The 20,431-nt window shown below is 41.3% G+C and overlaps 1 protein-coding gene across 7 annotated transcripts in view; it reads left to right on the top strand.

The window, feature by feature from the left end:
* Nucleotides 1-3,753: 3,753 nt before the first annotated feature.
* Rbfox1 (RNA binding fox-1 homolog 1) overlaps nucleotides 3,754-20,431 on the top strand; it is a 574,719-nt gene continuing 558,041 nt past the window's right edge. For 3 of the 7 annotated variants that reach the window (XM_076577917.1, XM_076577928.1, XM_076577925.1), the window contains exon 1: nucleotides 3,830-4,128. In XM_076577917.1, the coding sequence (XP_076434032.1) occupies nucleotides 4,111-4,128 (18 nt within the window). In that variant the 5' untranslated portion in view covers nucleotides 3,830-4,110. Of the gene's footprint in view, nucleotides 4,129-20,431 lie in introns of all 7 variants that reach the window. The other 4 variants (XM_076577914.1, XM_076577927.1, XM_076577926.1 and 1 more) reach the window with 4 other exon arrangements.

The following is a 20,431-nucleotide window of genomic DNA, read 5'->3' as shown; positions in this document are numbered from 1 at the left end:
GATCCAGTGTCCATGGCTTATTTTGACTTAGTGGTCCCATTGCTACTCTGTGTTCTTGCACTGATGACCCTACTTTATTAAATTAATTGATTAATTACTTTTCACAGCCTGATCACAGCTTCCCCTCCTTCCCTCCTTTCCTCCAAGCCCCTCCCTTCAGGAACCTCCAACCCCATCTACTCTTCCTTTCTCTTCAGAAAAGTGCAGGCCTCGCATGTTTATCAGCCAGCAATGGCATATTAAGTTTCAGTAAGACTAGACACCTCTTCTCACGCTAAGGCTGGAAGAGGCAACCTAGTAGGAGGAAAGGGTCCCAAAAGCAGGTACCAGAGTCAGAGATAGCCCTCTGTGCCCTATGTTAGGAGTCTCACAAGAAGACCAAACTACACAGTGCAACACATGTGCAGAGGGCCCAGGTCAGTCCCATGCAAGTTCTCTGGTTGGCAATTCAGCTGATGACTCTACTTTAAAGTCCAGCATTCCTAAAGGAACCATGAAGCCATCTTCCTGGGACCCAGGAATGTCTGCCCACTTATAGTCTTCAGTAGCTCTTTCTTCCACGTGTGATCTCTCCCACGTATTCTCATAACAACTTGGAATGTCACTAGCCCTAATCTTGCCCTTGAACATCTGATCCAAAGATCGTGGACATAGAAACAAAGAAAACTTAAGAAAGTGAATGAGCAAGAAATGTAATGATATCAAGGCACATAAAGAGTGGTGAACAGGAAAATATAACTGAAGTTCAAGAATATTCAAATACATCTAAAGAAAACATAGTATCAGTGGGCCATATCTGCCTATCTACTTAAAGTATTAACTAGATGGATTGTTATATGAATACAAGGAGAGATAAATTGATGGATGGATTGAAAGATGACAGACAGACATATAGATAGATACAATCTGATGGGTTCTAGGGACACTGAAGGACAATTTATAACAGTGCTATAAGAAATCCACATCTAAAGTAGTGTGCTTGTGTGTATGTGTATGTATATGCTCATATCCTGGATCATCTTAAAAGTCTACAGATTTAACTATTTTCAAGGCCAGATTGTTAGGCAAATCCATGCCAACTAATACTCAATCTGAAGCAATTGGGAGTGGTACTCAATGTCAATTAAGTCTGTTCAGTGCTCACCAGCATCTGTGGGCAGGGGATCCTGAGTACTAGCCCACAGTCATACCTATGAAAAGCCAACCTGACATCACTGGAATATCTAATGTTTTTGAAGAGTGCATGCAGATTTTCTTTTGAAGTCTCCTGGGTGTTTAAATATTGACAATCTGGTTATATTTGAAAATATATGCTGCTCAAATAAAATGTGTCTTCAGGCTGTTTGTTGCCCACTGATTTGAGATGTCTGTGTCTTTCCTCACGACCACTGCCATCCAGTGCATCCAGAGAGATGGGACACAGCAGTTCCAGAAAAAGTCCTCTTCTCCCAGCATGTGGGTCTAAGGGATCAAATTGGAGTCTTCAGGCTTAGGGCATTGGAGCATGTGTCTCAGCCATCTTGGCAGCCCTCATTGCTCTTCATAATGATAATAATGACAAAGAATGTATACAGTATACCCACAATTGGCTTGGAATGTCCTTGTTTGCACATTGAATATCCTGCTCTTCATGGGGTTTAATATATTTAAGGGACTTGAATATTGCAGGTACAGATAGGTTCATGAATACATGTGATTTGCAAGTGTGTGCATGTGCATAGTGTGTGTGCACACATATTTGCTTGTGTATGGGGGGCATTGTCTCTGTGTGTGAAAACCTGATGTTAACCTTGGGTGTTTTCTTTAGTTATTCTACCCTTCGTTTGTTGAAACAGGGTCTCTCAGTTTTCCCTGGAACATGCTGATTTGGTTATACTAGTTAGCCCCTAGGATCTGCTACCTGTCTCTACCTCCCCAGCCCCAGATTACAAGTGTGAGCCACCACTCCTGGCTGTTTTACATGGGTTCTAGGCATCCAAGTAAGGTCCTCTGGTTTGCAAAATAAATAAATAAATAAATAAATAAATAAATAAATAAATAAATAAATAAATAAGCAATTCACTGACTTCATCATCCCACTCCCATGATTTGCATATTTCCCAGCTGGGGAATTTTGTGACGCAGTTTGATTCCTCTGAGGTTGCCATTGCTGTGCTTCTGTTGGTCACTGGTTAAGAAGGCTGTGTGGTCATTGCTCTTCCCTCCTCCTCGGCCATTTATGCATCTTGATGGTGCTGTCGATGGGATACGTTAACAGGTGCTTCACCACCTGCTCAGCTCTGGAGATGACTCTGCAATTTAGCTAATGCACCTTAATTATTTAGGTGACATTTTGCCTTATGTAGTTTTAAGGAGAAATGTAAATGAATGAGAGACTTAATTCCATGGTTTCCTCTGTATGATGTATAAAGATGTGACTAATGACCAAGACTCCACTCTGAGCACAAGTTCATCTTCTCCCTTCCCCTTAAAGGCTACCATGTGTTTTAATATTCATTTCTCTCTTATCCATATATCAATAATTGAGTTCTGCATCAATTAATATGCTGGGCAAATTGTATTCCCCATCCTCTCCTTCACGATGCATTTCAGTAATGGAGATAATTTTCAAGATAAAGTATACAATTTAAAATGGATTAAAAAAGAACAACTAATAAAGGGGAATTGATTCATGGGCAAAAATTTTTTGGATAATTTCAGGAGATCTTAGCTGTGCATCTAGCCTGTGGATTTTCTAAGAAGAGCCTGTCAACATGATCAAGTTTTATGCACCCTGCAAAATTTCCCAGGTCTGCAATTGTAAAGGATAAGGGACAAAAAAGTAAAGAACACACACACACACACACACACACACACACACACATACACGCGCGCGCGTGTGCATGCACACATACACACACATACACATACGCGCATACACACACACCCATCAAGATCAGTCCTACGAGTGGGGACATGTGCATAATTCCCTCCCTTGGTTTAGAAAGGCTAAACATTCTGCCAGCAAGTCTGTGGAGCTTTCCATTTGCTGAGTGTGGCTGGTAGGGGTTGGCTTTGCTTTTGATTTGATAGACTGGCACACAGGATTCCGAGGCCATGTGTTCCTCTCCCCCTCCCAGATTCCCATACACATCCAGGCTGAAAACCATGCAAGGCAGACATGGACAGGCAGCAGCTGCTGCGGCAAGCAAGACCTGCAGCCTCTGAGCCCGCAGTGACACCATGGAGCCGGTAGATGGCTGTAGACAAGTGTGCTGAGCATGTGGTGTGAAGAGGAATGAGTCTGGGGAGGCCTTGACCTAACTGGATGCTGCTTTTATCTGAAGTACATTTAAAGAGATAAAGGGGAAGCCGGGAGAGGCACATGTTCTTTTCTCTGCAGCTGGAGCTTTACTTTGAGTTAAAAAAAAAAAAATCTCGGAGTCACCAGCTCTGTGCTGATATGCTTGCCTCAGGAGGATCAGCCCTCCAGTAAATTTCTCCAGTAGGGACTTTGGGAATCTCCTACTGGCTGTCAGGACCGGCTGTAGCACCTGCCTTTAGTGATCATCCTGAGCTGTCACTGTTATTATTATTGTTATTGTTATCAGCACCCTCACCACTGCCAGTTTCAACAGTGTCTGTGGTGCCACTGGTACTCGCTGCCTAAAGTACCTGGATTTGCTCATGAGACAGCCACACCAAGAATTGTTACCTAAGCAGTCTTGACTAGAGGGAAAAGAAAAGGCAAGAGTTAGGAAGGGAAAGGAAAGAGGGGGGAGGGAGGAGGGGAGGGAGAGGAGAGGAGGAGAGGAGAGGAGAGGAGAGGAGAGAGAGAGAGAGAGAGAGAGAGAGAGAGAGAGAGAGAGAGAGAGAGAGAGAGAGAGAGAGAGAGAAGCAAGCAGCCCCGGAGCAAGTCACTCCACACACGTTGGCACTGAAGGAATGCTGTCCTGATAAACTCATAAACAAGCATAGCAAACCTGGTGTAAGGAAATAAGAGGGACTCTGAGGACTTGGCAGGAAAAGGCACGAATCTCTACCGAGTGGTTTTCAGTTTTTCTTCCAGATACTCTTGGTGAAGTGAGGAGACTTCTGTTTGCTGACAGAGCCTTTGATTTCTCTTGCAAGATGATGATGTATTTGTGGGTAGGTAGTCTCTCTCTCTCTCTTTCTCTCTCGTTCATTCTCTCTGTCTTTCTCTGATTAATAAATTGACTTCGGGGATAAAAATTGCAGCCTAGAGTAATCGCATTTCGTGTAAGGTGATTATGCCGATGCAGGATAATCTTGCATGGCTACGGTACATGTGCAAGCTTTTCCAGTGGGAGTTAGGCAAGACTTGCTTCATTAGCACTGAGCTACAATTTTATTTTCACGTGCAAAAGGAAACAAAAAATTGTGTGTGTGTGTGTGTGTGTGTGTGTGTGTGTGTGTGTGTGTGTGTGAGCACGCGTGCATGCGGGTACATGTGCATGTGTGGAATGGGGGAATATGTTGCTTTCCTTTTTCTTGAGACATTGATGGTGGTGAATTCAGAGTAAAGAGCAGATCTAGGAATGCCGTTTTAAGCATGGAGCAAATTCTCTCTCACTTGTAGCTGTGTAGAATTTCATTTAATTACAAAGCAGGGTGCTGAGAAATGATGGCTTTGTTTTGTATATATATGTACATATATTCTCCTGTGTGAATAACTACTTATTTCTCATGTTGGCTTTGCATGTTTTAGCTGATAGCTGAGTGTTTTCTTTGCCTTAAGCAGGTGTGTGTATGTGTGTACACGCTATGAGAATGCTCTGTCCAGAGGTAGATTAGATGTACTTTTTCTGCCTTATTGATAAATATATATATAGTTATCTGTTTAAGATGTGGCATTAAAATAAACACACAAAAGTAATGGCCTGTTATTATAGATGACAATACTTAACTGATGAAGTAATTGGGAAAAAATAGTGTCCTAGCATGAATGGCTTAGAAAAGTGCCTGTCTTCTGGGAGGACAAATGTATACACCTTAGTTTACTTAGACCAATAATGGGCATGTGTGAAATTTTCCTAGTCGAGAGGGCCGAGCTCTGTGGGTTCACATTAGAGACAAAATCTCCTAGCTTTGCAGAGGGAAGGAGGAGGCATGTGCAAAGAGACCCCCTTTATATTAATGCTACCATCACTGCTGGGTTTTGTTGTTCAGAAGACTTAGAAAAACCTTTCTCCCTCCTTCCAGCCACTTTTCTGGCTGAAGTCACAGCCTTGAACTTCTCCTTGCTGGAAAGGGAAGGGCCTCTTTGTTGAATTCTTCTTTAATCACTTCCGCCCTTTGACCTCTGCTAGTGTCCCTCGGTCCACCCCTCCTGTGAATTAGGCCTTGCTCAGCCCCTCCCCTTTCGTTTGCATGGGTCCTGTTGTGAAAACTTTAACTCCCTTTCTCCCCTGTTTTGTAGAGTTGAATACAATCAACGCTGGCCATTGGAGACAGGCCTTTGTATCATTTTGTCTTAATTGCAGAACAAAATTTCTCTTTAAGCATGCCTATCTTTAAGCAGTGTTTAGAAATAGAAAAATCAAATAAACTTAACAGAGGTAGTTTTCCCTCTATTCCCTCCTGATTCCTCTGATTAATCCTCGATCAATAATATCAGTTTGTTTTTGTTGTTGCTACAATTAAAATTTTTGAATGTTTGCAAATGTTGACTTTTTAAGTATTAAATAATAAGTCATTGTAGGGAATCACCACTTGAGTCATTCATGAAATAACTGCATTAGTGTTTTATGGAAAGGATCCTGTTTGGGGTTCTTATTCTATGAGTGGATTCTGGTTAATTAATTTTGTTTAAATGCCTTTAGGCTATGCTTGCTTATAGAGTGACCAGTCACCCCTTGACTCTGAGTGCCTCAGTGGTGTCGCTGATTTTATTTATCGAGTCAGCTGGCTCTCATGGCCGTGCACATTTGCAAAGCTAAGCAGGGGAAACCACAGACTGCCTCAGCCTTACTCCCAGGGTCAAGGCAGAGGCTTGCTGACTTCCTTGAGGTCATTGATTCTGGACTTCTCAAAGCTGTACCTCTTACTTCCTGTTTTCTTCTGTCTGACCCTTGCTTTGGGGTGCCACACATTTTTATTAACTGCATTTATCAAGCTGAAAAATGGTTGCTACCTGCCTGCCCCTGAACTCCACTATTCTATTTACATCTTTTATTCTGTTTTTTTTGTTGTTGTTGTTTTCATCTTTGCTGTGCATTTAAACACTGGCAGGCTCTTTAAATTGGAACAGCTGGATGTGTGCTGTTTAAGGAGATGTGAATTAGCAGGCCAGCGTGAGTGCTGGGAGGTTTCAGGGAATTTTTGCTCTTTTCTTTTTCTCTCCGTTGGAAGTGCCGTCTCTGCCCTTGCCTCCCAGTCTGTAAATACAGATACTCTAAACACGTTTGATATTTCTGGTTCAGAGCTCATCTTGCTTTAGGAAAATGAACCTCAACTCTATCAGTGTGCGAAAAGAGTCTCTCCTCTCATGGTCGCAGAGATGAAGATGAGAGACAGTTGAAAGAGATTTCGCATCAGCTCCACGTCCTTTGTTGATTCTGGAATTGGTGAACAGTCTTTAAGTGAACCTACCCACCCGTGTTCACTGCATGGGGTTCCAATGTCCACAGTCTCATGAAGCCTGAGGACTTCTTGTTGGGGCCTGGAGGAACAGGGTGGAGAGTGAGACTCACTCTGACCGCTTTGGATAGCAAAAGCAAAGTTTCAGGTAGCTAGTTAGGAACACCGCCCCCCAAGCCGGGCTGAGGAGATAACCACAGGCCGGGGAACAGTCAGCTTCTTGGGTATGTAAACCCCTAGGTTTCTTTAAGAAGTCTTTCCTTACAGACAGATACTGGTAGTCATTTTCCTTGAACTTCATTTTCTCTAAGTGATGACAGGTTGCTGTTCAGGGCAAGGAAAGCTGAGTCTGCTGTCCCTGCTCCCCGATGCTCTGAAGGTTTTGATTTCCCACACTTGGGTTTAGTAGGCTAGAGGAGTCTTCCCCGCAACATTCCCAGATTCTGAACCCCATCCCTTCTGTGCTTGGCACCAGGTTATAGAAAAGACCAAAACAATTTTCTTCTTTCTTTCCTTTCTTTTTTTTTTTTTTTTTTCTTCGAGACAAGGCCTTACTATGTTGCTCAGCATGACCTCCAACTGCCCATCCTCCTGCCTCAACCTCTCAAGTTGTAGGATGACAGATGTATATTATTATGGCTGGCTAGACACACACTTCTGGGTCAGTTCAGCCCCCAGCTATGCCATGGTTACTTCCTCCCACCAGATGCCTTCTCTAGAACCCAGATAAGCTGCCCCTCCCTCCGGCACTGGCACAGAGAGTGGGAATGGAGACTCCTCCATGGAATTCAGAGATAAGACACCATCGATCTCCTGTGGCTCATCACAACATTAGACAGAGCCTGCAATGTGCCTTTCGGAGTAGTGGGTCTCTGCTGTCTGATTTCTTAATTTTTTTTTTCTCTTCTTTACTTTGTATAAAAAAAAAAAAAAAAAAACATTTCCATTTTATTTCTTTTCACATCTCATTTATGTACCTAATGCCATTTTTCTCATCTTTAAAACATTTATTATAGTTACTCATTTATTTTGCGTGGAGTAGTTTTGCATACAACAGCACATGTGTGGAGGTCAGAGGGCAACCAATTGGAACGAGTTTTCTCCTACCATGTGGTTCTTGAGGATCAAACACAGGTTCTCAGGCTCTATTCTGCTGTAAGCACTTTAAATGACTGAGCTAGTGTGCCACCCCTGTTATATAGACATATATGCGTATATATACATATATATAATATATAGTGTTCTTTAATTTTCATCTTCTTTCTTTTCATTGTTTTTATTGTTATTGTTGCTTTTATGTTTTCAAGACAGGGTCTCACTATGACTTGCAGCATGGCCTCTATTCTAACATCATCTCCTGATTGCCAGACTTACAGGCATGTGCTATCAAACCAAGCTACAATTTTTGTTTTTGCTTTTAATTTTAGCTTTTTTGTTGCATGTTATTCTTGCCCATTTAGAAATATTTTATTTTCAAGAAACATGCCTCTAAACTCATAACTCTCCCTTTAAACCTAAGGACAACACAACAGGTAGAACATTTGAGAGTTATTGTGAAAAGTATGAAGAATTGGGAGATCGTTGGATCAGACACAGCATCTGTGTATTGACAATTGTAGTCTAATCATTTACAACAAGGAATGGATCATAAGGCATTGTTCTTCCTGTAAGACTCTGAGAATCTTCAATTTGTCACCCTTGGCACAACATCTTCAGATCTTCCCCAGACTGTGGACAAACCTTCCAAGTTGCCTGAGTGACTCATGGCATGCCCTGCCTTTCTACCATTTTCTTGCTTTTAGAATCATCCTCTGCACTCTGCCTCTTCTTTCCTGAATACTTAGAGTTTCCTCTGGTCTAGTCAGTATATTCTAGAACTTGGTCATAAACTGAGTGTAGAAAATGCGATTTGTAGATTCCAAATTTCAGAGCATGCGTAGATGGCAGGGGTGGACTGAACTGGTTGTGTGCTCTTTGGTCACTGTGTCTGCTAAGCCTCTATCGGGCAGATGTGGCTTGCCTGACTTTCAGTGTGACGTCTGTTTTTCCTGTTTATTTCAAACAATACACATCGTTTTTCTTTTGTTTTAGATTAGCAAATAAGGAATGAGATATCATTGTGATGTTTTTGAACAAATGTGTTTTAATAGCATCACCTCCCTCACATCTGCTCTACTTCTCTGCCCCTACAGTCCCTCGTATAATGCCCAGTCTCTTTCCCTCTTTCATGTCCCATCTGTCATCCCCCTCCCCGCCCCGGCCATCCTTCTTTGGCATCCATCTTTTTTTACGCTCTCTTAGTTTCCTTTCTACTTTCTACTTTTTAAAAAGAATTTTTAGTAAGTGCTAAGAAAATAATAATACTAATTCTTTTAGCCCTAAAATAGAAACTATCTCAATATGAAAACTGGTTGTATTCATTAAGGCAGTTTTCTAATATCATGTATGTATATCACTATTTTCTCAGCTCAGAGAAACAGCAGCACCGAAGGTAAAGGTTAGGAAGCACACTTTGGTCTATCCGTAGAGTTGATCATGTGTTTCTGCTTTGGGGAGGCAGGATGCTATCACATGAAGAGCACATATCTGTAGCAGAGTGCATCTTAGCTTCTGTTCTGTTAAAATGTGAAGAATGAGGACATTAAACCCAGAGAAGGAATTTCTGTTACATAACACATGACCATAGTGTTTCAGAACTAGCCTGCTTTTATCACTTAACATCCCTTGCACTAGATGTTTTTTCCTACAACAGCTTCCTTCATTCCTAGGTAGACTGTGATCCAGGCAGTGGATATTCCAACATGTACCCAACTGAATCTTCAAATGTAACATGTTTCTTCTTGCATATTGTAAGTTACTCCTGGGCCACAGGAGATTATAAAGGTAGTTCAAATTTTGCTGAAATGGTGAAGAAATTTGACTGTTAATATATATTACCTGTTGACTGCAATGTGTAAGTTTGCCAATGGTTTGTTTTGGACTTGATGCTGTATTTGCAACATTTGATTTGAGGTTTCCTTTTGGTTTCCACTCCCACCCTGTTGCACTGGTGGCCAGCATGTTGTCTGTTTTTCTTCAGCCTAGCTGGTTCATTAGTTGAATTCTTTTAAAGTTGTGTTAAATAGCAGAGGAAGCATATCTGCATGGGAGAAAGAGGTTTCTTTTTTTAATTTTTAAAATATTTTAAAAAAATTATTCTCCTCTCAGACATTACATCCAGACCCAGTGGTTTCTCCTCCCTCCATTCTTCTCAGCTCCCCACTTCCCCTCTCCCCCAAATCCACTCCTCCTTCATTTCCCTTCAGAAAAAAAAGCAGGCCTCCCAGGGATATCAGCCAAACATGGCATAACAAGATGCAATAAGACTGAGCATAAACCCTCAGATCAAGACTGGACAGTTTCAGTTCTTCATGCCAAGTTGAGAGTTTCTGTTTTCTATAATGTGCAGTCTTAGAGAAATTTCCCCAGCAGCACAAAGGTGACTCCTGCTGACTTCTAACTAACAAATGCAGTTCTATTGACTTAGCCATTCATTTAGCACTTGTACTTGTTGCTTTGTGTCTTAAGTTGAGGGGTAAGGAAAATGAAAACAACAGACTGAGGGTTTGAATGAAGGGATGCCTTACTGCTCTTGACTCTGCAACTTGTGCTCGGTTCCCCTCTCTGGACTGCGACAGCAGCATCAGGGTGCAAGTATCCTCAATCCTTTCAAACACTTACCACCACACCCCTCTCCCACTCACTTCTTTTGCCATGGAACAAACAATCCCCAGTGTAACTGCAGAGATTCATAACTACTCAAATTAATGAGAATAAGTGACTGTTGAATGCTCAGCCATTAATGGCACATCTACATCTTCTCCTGACACCAAGGCTAAGGAGCATCATGAGAGAAAAATCAGAAAGCATCTAAGAGCTGGAGGGAATAATGGAGTGTTGTTGCATGCTGTCCTCTGGCATGGCATGCCCATTTCAGTGCTGCTCTCTCATCAGCTGAGATTATCTATGTAAGACCCTCTCACAGTTGATGCTATCAACAACCTGTCATGGGGTAGGGTTCATGATGCCTTATCTCCCTAAGGATTTAGAGTTAATAGTAGCTGTGGAAGGAAGAGGTGTTTTTCTTCAGTGATGTAGCCACCCATAAGTTGTTCATGATTCTGTAAATTAACCTGATGAAACAATACATTGCGTCATTAAAATTAAAAAAAAAAAAGACATGAAAGTACAGGGTGCCTAGAAGAAGAAGAAAGGAATCAGCAGCCATGTGAGAGGACAAAAGAGAGTAATGGGGATGAGTATGATCAAAATACTTTCTATACATGTAGAAGCATGTCATCAATCAATTGTGTATAATTATTGTACGATAATAAAGAGTAAAAGATGAGAACAAAGGAGCATCCACCATACTTCCTACAGGGCCTTTTAAATATTTGGAACAGGCTAGTTTCCCAAGCATCTTTAGATAAGAAGTAGCCACTAGTCCAGATTTTCCAGAGGCAGAAGAAAGTGCCAAGCCCCCTTGATCCTCTTCACCTGCAGACTGATGGGAGGGAATTAGATAGCCACAAAGAGAAGCAGCAGGAGTGCTTTTGTGACTTATGTCTTCCCCCTGGCTTACCCATTCTTGGCCTCTACTCACTGCAGACTGTCTCTGGCAGAGGGAGGAATATGTTATTTTCCGCTTCAGCACCCAGAAGCCATTGATGTAAATTGATCAGTACTTTTTTGTATTTTCCTGAAATTTTGTTTACACGCACATCCTTCTTTGTCTGTAAAGTGACTTGTAGCATAAAGCCCCGTCCATTTTTCTTCCCAATATAATAATGACACCGAACTCATTGAATTCTTGTGTTTAAAGATTCTTCCAAAAAATCATGGTTCAACTCTGTAGGGCAGAAAACACAAAGAGAGCTGTGCATCAGAAAGGACAAAAAAAATTCTAGTAAAAGAGGGAGCTCAAGGCACAAGACAAATTTCCTTTATACATGAACACATGTACATATATATATATATACATATATACATATATACATATATAACATATATATATAGTATCTTAAGACATAACCTATAAAAGATTAAGCATGCTTTCTCTTTATGTTTACACATAGAAACTGGCCAACTTTGTGTGCTTTTATATTTTGTTTTGTTTTCTTTGGAGAACAATAAAAATGGGCTTGCTGTAAGATGTTCCCTCTGCTTCTAGTTTACGTCTTGAGTCTTGAGTGGTATTTCACATACTTTCAGAAAGTTTTCCAAACCTTCAGACAAATTCCTGATCAAATGATGCGGGTTTGAACGACATACGGAAATTAGTTTCTGTTCAAACTTGTGTCCCTATTCAGAGAAGAACAAATTGAAAAATTGATATTCAATACGAAGAAGATAATTTGGGGATGTGATAAAGCATTGTTTTGACAATTAAAAAACAAGAAGCTTTTAGGACAAGTTGAGAGAGAATCACACATTGTGTTTCCTATTTATTATCCTCAGATATCTTAGAGAGAGGGAAAACAATTGAGAGACAGGTATAGGAAGAGAATGGTGTGGAAGTGATGTGGGAAATTTTTATTTATTTGTTTGTTTGTTTTATTTTCGGTTTTTCGAGACAGGGTTTCTCTGTGTAGCTTTGTGCCTTTCCTGGAACTCTCTTGGTAGCCCAGGCTGGCCTCGAACTCACAGAGATCCGCCTGCCTCTGCCTCCCGAGTGCTGGGATTAAAGGCGTGCACCACCACTGCCCGGCGATGTGGGAAAATTTAATGCTACTCCTGTGGATGTCGGGGGTCTCCTCCAGTAAGCTGGGACTCTCTGAATTCTGCTTCTCATAGGCCAGCTGTCTTAGCATTTAAGGTCATACCCTCAGGCTGGTGTATTGTGTTCACACCACTTGTTACCTTGATGTGCCGACCTCTCTGATTCTCTCTTTGTGATTATTTTAGAGATATTGTTTACCCTTCTCCATTGCCCTGCCAGTGGGTTAGTAATGGGAGATAGATTGAGATAAGAACAGAATATGAAAGTGTGTATGAGTGAGTACGTGTGTGTGTGTGTGTGTGTGTGTGTGTGTGTGTGTGTGTGTGTACATGCATATATTGAAATAAGCAAAGGCAGGGAGAAAGGGGACTCCATATAACAAAATACTTAGAACACTGAACATAGTAAGGGATATTTTTATTCCCAAAATGCCTATAGTAAAATGTTCTTTTTACTCTTTGTTTTTCAATTAATGTTTTTTGCATATGTAAGTGGGTGGACTTGGGTATAGGTGCATGTAGAGGCCAAAAGTCATCTTCAGATGTTGTTTCTCAGAAGAATAACACCTTTTATTATTTGGCAGAGTCTCTCATTGCCCTGAAACTTGCCAATTAGGCTAGGCTGGCAGGTCATTGACACCCCCCACCCCCATGACCTGCCTGCCTCTGTCATCCCAGCTCTGGGATTATAAGCATTCATATAAGTGTCCCATGTAGCAAGGGATTCACCGACAGAGCCGTCTACATCAGCCCTGTAATATTATTCTTAAAGCATGGTCTGTCATTCTCTCGTATTCAAACTTATTTCTATCTTAGAGACAATGTCAATTTCTAGGTCAAAGGTTCTGAAAAGAACTGATGAGGGAATGTGAACACAGTTAAATTTGTAGAGTGTCTTAGGGTTATAATCTACCCTACCTTTAGTTGTTGCTTCTGCCTCTGAATCGTCCTGGGAATCTTTGCACAAGGACAGCAACTTCTTAGTCATTGGGGGAGGGGAGGAGGGAGTAACTTAACTGAGTGGGAGCCCTCAGAGTTTCTGTCCATGATGACTATCTTAGTGAATAACTGTACAAATAGAACTCTGCTTATGGATTTATTAATTGATAAAAATGTTATTGACAGTTTCCTGTGTATCAGATCTTGTGTATCCTAAGTTTTCAAGACACAGTAAACAGGAAATGATCCCAATCTTGATAGACCTGTGTGTAGACGAGGAATCAGATATGACACAAGACAAGATAAAAATGGAAACAAATGAATATCACTAGTAAATAACGCATTTGTAGTATAATACCTAAAAAGCATTGTTGTAGAAATAAGCTGAGTTCAAGAGGGAAATACATTGATATACACGTCTGAGAATTCTCAAGATAACAGTCAGATCCAGGCCAGACTGTAACACTGAAGTCTGAGTCAGTTTCTCTTACTCAGTTTTCTCTTTCCTGCTTGCAAAAGGTGACTTCTGTGGCTTTAAGTGTACTTCTCACGAGCATAGAAACCAACAGAGACTGATGACACTCATACAATAACTGTCTATTTTTGTATTCTTGGATGGGGACTTCTGTACCCTTGAACCAGGAGCTGAGGCTTAGCAGCCTATCTCAAGTTGAGAACTCACTGTTGGGAAAGCTGAGAGCAGATGTGACCCTTAAGGTTAAGGAAGTTGAGGAAGGGGTGATTTCTCTCGAGAAGTGATTGAAAAACAGGCAGGAACAGTACACACCATCCAAAGACATAAACATTGCAGTGACAGCTTGTAATGAGACTTAACTCAAAATAAAACAGGTATTTGGGTTTAGATCAGTTGGGAGGTTTTATTAATGTTGAATCCAGGCACACTTTTTTTTTGAAGAGATCTCTTCTTAGCCAGGACTCCATGGAAAGGAAGCTACTGTGAGGTGGAAGGGTGTTGGGAGATGTTGTGGTAAGGGGGTGTTTGTGGGCACAGACTGGTCACAGCTCTATGAGCAAGGGAGCATGGGTGCAGAGAAAGTTCTGCCGTGGCAGGAGACTAAGCAGTGGAGATGGTTGGTGGCCCATTGCAGCCTCTTCAGTCTCAGAGGCTTCACTCGTCATGACTCTGATGTGAGAGCAAGGAATTTTCCTAGGCTGGGAAAGTGTGAGAGAGCTTTTCATTTCCCCCATTCTTTATCCATCCATCCATTCATTCTATCCTTCAATTGAGTGTCTGTTTGTACATGTACATGTGTACATGATGTGGCGTCGAGAGGTCAGCTTTGGATGTCATTCCTCAGAACCCTTTCATGTTGATTTTTGAAGCAGCATCTCTCCCTGGAACCTGAAGTTTGCCTGTTAGGCTAGACTGGCTGATGAGCAAGTTTCAAATATCTTCCAGTCTCTGATTCTCCAGTGCTGGATTACAAGCATGGAACACCATGTGCAGCTTTGGGCTTCTGGGGCACTGAATTCAGGACCTCATGCTTACAAAACAAGTACTTGGTTGACTGAGATATCACTCCAGCCCATATTTTGCTTTATTAAAGCTTACATCCACTCATTATATAATGCTTGGTCGTCTGAATCTCGCTTTGTCTGTGTTGTTTCTCTCTTACCTTCCAGATGGTGCTGGGCATAGAAGTCAGTTCTCTCACTCTCACCTTACATATTCTCCTTTTCCTGTCTCAGTGGTGTCGGAGAACTGAATCGGCATCCTCTCCACTAGGGTTTTAAGAACCTCTGTGTATGTTCCAAATAACCAAAGTCCACCTTCCTTGACTTGGCTGTCTTATGCCCTAAGCTCAGTATTGGAAGCATTTTCCTCAGTTCTTCACATGTGCTGAGTCAGCGCCAGTGTGGTACTTATTTATCCCAAGTCTCCAATGAGAGGGGAAGAAAGGGGTGAGGTGAAAAAGAACAACAGAGCTCTCAGTCTGTGCGACATGAATGGGACCTCTGAATAATGGCAGTGCCTCACTCATGGTCTTGCTTTGTTCAGTCCTGAAGCACTTGAGGTTGAAGTTCAGAAAAACAAAGCGGTTTCATAATAGCAGACGTGGCTGGAAATTTCAAGTGTCTTCAAGGGCATTTGACATCAATGAGCTCAGTGATGGAATAGCCAAGGAAAGAGAGTGTTGTTAATGTGCTAAATTAAAAGGCTAATCAAAGAGGCCAAGGCTACAAATGAGAACAGGAACACAATTAGTTAATGGAGGGTTTAGAGGTGTCTCTCTCTCTCTCTCTCTCTCTCTCTCTCTCTCTCTCTCTCTCTCTCTCTCTCTCTCTCTCTCTTCCTCACTCTCTCTCTCTCTCTCATGCATTATTACTTCACATTTTTCTTATTGGACTCAACTAATGAAAAGGGGGAAAACGGTATACTATTCATTACTTTGTAAACTTCTGCCAAAGACAGCACAATTTCCTGTGTGAAGAGTGATCTGCTCCTCCCCCATCTCTGTCTCTGTCTCTGTCTTTCTTTCTCTCTGTCTCTGTCTCCATAAATACACACACAGAAGCAAGGTTCTCTGAAACATATACAATCATTTATCATGTGCAGGCTTCTTTTGAGACATTACAAGACATTAAAATAGCTAAAATCACGGCCTTTGGATCAAGGAAATGCTATATTCTAAATTAGCATCTACTGTTATTTGAATGTATAATATCTTCTTACCTTCAGAGGATACATTCTAGACCCATAATAGGTGTCTGAAACACCAGATTTTATTAGACTTTAGAAAAAATGTTTTACTGTCTTGTATACAGGCATCCATGATCATCTGTAAATATGATAATATGTAAATTAGGCACACCTTATGAGGTTACTGAATAGAATGATAATAAATAGAACAATAACAATATACTATGATGAAGTTAGAAAGATTATTCATGATATGTGGATCAGGCTGAGTATGTAACTCAGTTGGTAGAGTGCTTATCTAATATGTAAAAGATCCTGGGTCCAGTTCCCAGAACCTAATAAAATTAGGTAGAGATCCCCATATCCATGATTCCATCATATGATAGGAAGATACAGGAAGATCAGAAACTCAAGGCTGTCCTCAGCTATATATTGTATTCAAGACAAGTGTGGGCTACATGGGAAACCATCTCAAAACAATCACTCAAGTATATAGATCATCCATTTCTGGAATTTTCTGTTTACTGTTTTCAGGTAGTGATTGTCCACAGATAGCAAAAATACTATAAACTGAAGCCTCAGTGACTCAGTGCTACTGCCTACCCCCCCATCTCTAAGACTGGACTGTCATTGGCATAGGACTGGTTCAAGCAGCCAGAAGTGTTCCTGTGAAAATATGCATTAGTGTGCATTTGTGTACAGAGTGCTGAGATTCATAATGACATTTTTGTTGAGATCTGCCTGCCTTGCCTCCCAAGTGCTGGGATTAAAGATGTGAATTAGCACAGCCCAGTTAGATTCAGTCTTTTAAAAAAATGTTTTTTGCTTGTCCATGTGCTTGTGGAGATCAGAGAACAACTTTTGAGAGTCCTTTCTCTCCTTTCAGTTTTATGTGAATTCCAGGAAATCAAACTCAAGTCATCCTGGCTTGCGCAACAAGTGCTTTCCCCACCAAGCTGTCTCTTTAGCCACAGTTTTATTTCTGTTTTTCATCCATCCACATACTGGTCATCAGAGGGCATCCTAATTTCTCACTGACTCCTTTCAGTTTATCGGTGTCCAGACAGTACCATCTCTAAGCAGTTTGCATAGCAACCTTGGCTAAACCTTTCTTAAAGTTTGGATTGAAGATTAACTGATGAATTAGCAAGAAAGCTACTTTAAGTCATAGAAGGCAGGTAGTTGTTTGATAAAGGTTAGCCCTCCCCATCAGTATCATTATTCTGGTGAAATGAATTCATGTAGACTCAGCATGTCTGTGGGTTTAACATGAGGAAGGGCACAGTGGCCTTCTTTCTAGCAGAGTGTAAACGGTTCAAATAGAAGGGTTTGGTAAATGTGCAGTCATGAGTACCAATGCACTCTGTACCAGGCCCTCACTGTGTGCTCTTGGGCATTTTGTTTATCTCTGCTTTTAAGTGGGCACAGAGCCTGAAGAGGATACAGCTACTTGTAGTGGTCCTCAGCTCAGCACCTACTGAGTACTGAAGATGTGCTGTTTGTGTTTTTCTTTTCTTCTCTTACTAATGCTAGGTGGAAAAAAAGAAAAACAAAACAGAAGACCCTGGAGGAGGATGGAAAACATCTGTGATACAGACAGTTCTAATATTTAGATTCTAAAACAATTAATACTGAGAGAGGAACTCAGAGATCTGAAAAATGGGGAGCAGGAAATGTCATGAGCAGGCTGGTGAGGTAACCCAGTGATAAAGGCATGTGGGTCCCCACAATCTAGGACCCACATGGTAGAAAGAGAGAACTGATTCCCACAAGTGTCCTCTGACTGCCGTATCTATGCCATAGTATGCACACTTAACACATACCACACACAATAAAAAATAAATGTATAATATTTGTAAAGGAAGTATCATGGATATTCTGTGACCTCAAAAGAGAATTGGTACTTGGTTGCTGAAATTTGAATCAATACCTGGATGTTATTTTAAAAAACAGGAAACCAATAAAAATAATGTTCTCACACTATTAGCTCCTATTTTTGATATTACTATTATTTTGACATTTTATGTTTCAATATATTTTTATACATATGTCCTTGCATATCATTTTCTCTGAAAACACTGGAATCCTCGTGTAAGTGTATCCACATAGAACTTGTTTCCTAAAGCCTTCCTAATGTCACTAATTTTGACATAGTTTGTAAATTTAGTGTCAATTTTAGTATCCAGATATACCATGATCCATTTGCTAATTTGTCTACTACTAGATATATTTTTAAACAAGTCTATAATGGATGTCAATGAGAGAAAATAACTTTCAAGTGTACAATATGGGCAAACAAGAGCAAATAGGCAACTCAGAATGGAGACACTCAAAGGCCGGAATATTTTGTGCATCCTCCCAATGTCAAATGAATGCAAACTAAAATAGTATGCTTTGTTGAATTGAGAGAAATTGTAAGTAGGGTAATTTGCTGAGTGCTTTCTAGGACTCTAGAATACTTGCTCGTGGGTTTTTGAGTGGGAATCCGAAATACAAAACATTTTTACAAGTTAATTTACAAGTCTAAGGACTTTTACTGAGGCGAGGAGAGGGAGGGAAAGATGGCGGGGTACAGCTAGGCTGCCTAATGGTGTATAGGTCTGGATGGATCAGTAGAAAATGGAACTAGGTGTTTTTGGAGAGGACCTGGATTCAGTTCCCAGCATCCACGTCAGGTGGGTCACAATTGCTTATCACCCTAGTTCCAGGAAGTCAACATTCCTTTCTAGTCTTCATGGGTACCTGCACTCACATACTACACACACACACACACACACACACACACACACACACACACACACACACACACACACAAACACAAACACACAAATACACACATATACATACACACACACAAGCACAGGAAGAAGAGTGGGGAGGATACTAAAACCCAATAAACTGGTTTGGAGATTAAAGAATGCCTTCCAATGAGCACTCAGGATTGAGGAAAAGCTGTGGATGCAGACAAGCATGGGCCTGACTGCTACCATTTGTAGTGGGTAATTTGTCCTTCTGTGCTAGCATACTACTTCTCTCCATTCTTACCTCTGTTATCTATTACATACCAATTTGGGGATATCTGTAGTGTTCAATAGCATCACATGCATAGAGATATACAATATTAATGTTTTCTCATAAAATCTCTGAATAGAAACCGCATACAGGGCTTCAGATAGCTCTCCTCTATCTTGGAGAATGTACAATGCCCTCCTGTGCTTGGAGACTATTAGGCATTGAGCAGAAGAGAGAATTCAGAGAAATGAATGCTCTGGGATGGCCAGAACTGTCTCTGTTCTATTCCAGAGTCTTGGCAAAAATAACTGTGCAATGTAGAAGTGCATGGTTGAATAAGAGCAAAGAACTTCAGTGGAAGATGCTCAGAGAGAGAGAGCTGGTGAACATAAGTTTATATAGCCAAATGTATCCACTGAGAGAATGTAGGCCCTGTGTTGAAAGTGGTCTTTTGTTGGGCGGTGGTGGTGCACGCCTTTAATCCCAGCATTTGGGAGGCAGAGCCAGGCAGATCTCTGTGAGTTCTAGGCCAGCCTGGTCTACAGAGTAAGATCCAGAACAGAATCAAAACCAAAACTATATAGAGAAACCCTGTCTCAAGAAAAAAAAAAAAGTGGTGCTTTTTATGAAGATTGTAGAACATCCATTAGGATGAGGAGGGAAGATTACTATGAGACTATTAGAAAACACATATTGTGAGTCTTTAAGCCATAGAGCATAGTCAATCAAAGCCTGGCATTTTTTAAAAAAGTATATGTTTGCTACAGGCTCTGCTCACAAGCCTGTCCTGAGTCCCTGTTCCTCTTGGTGTTAGAATCTGGCAGGTCCTGCATAGTAGGTGAGCTAGGGAGGCCTCCACAGATTGTTAGTCTCTGGCTTTTAGCTGCATCTCACATCCAAAGATTGCACAGCTGCAAAGCACACAAAGTGTGGAAAATAAGAAGTACTAGGTCGATAGCCAAGACCGTAGTCCCTCCCTCAGGAAGCCTTACCCTGTGGCCTGTGGCTGCGTCTGTCTTGCCACAGCGGTACCATTCATGTGAAGTGTCTGTGAGCTGCTGATTGTGGCATTCAGACTGGGCTGGACCTGCTTACATAAAAGCATAGTCAGAAAAGGCCCTGACTTTTCCATCTTCCAAAAGGAACACACAAGACCAGCAAGATGGCCCAGTGGATAATGACATTTGCCTCCATGCTTGATGGCCTGAGTTTGATCCCTGGAACTCATGTGGAAGGCAATTGACTCTCAAAAGTTGTCTTCTGACATCCATATGTGTGCATGAGCACACACACACACACACACACACACACACACACACACACACACACACACACACAAACACACACACAAATACTAAATTAATGTTTAAAAAGAAACACACACCTATCTTACCATAGTTTCACTATTGTCTGTGGGGCTCTTTTCTCTGTTAAAACCTCAAACTAGAAAAGACAAGTGAAAACACCATGCTGTCTTTAGCC

Source organism: Peromyscus maniculatus, chromosome 8 (genome assembly GCF_049852395.1).
Source record: "Peromyscus maniculatus bairdii isolate BWxNUB_F1_BW_parent chromosome 8, HU_Pman_BW_mat_3.1, whole genome shotgun sequence".
Classification (NCBI taxonomy): domain Eukaryota; kingdom Metazoa; phylum Chordata; class Mammalia; order Rodentia; family Cricetidae; genus Peromyscus; species Peromyscus maniculatus.
The sequence above is the reverse complement of the archived record's forward strand: the minus strand, read 5'-3'. Positions and strand labels throughout refer to the sequence as shown.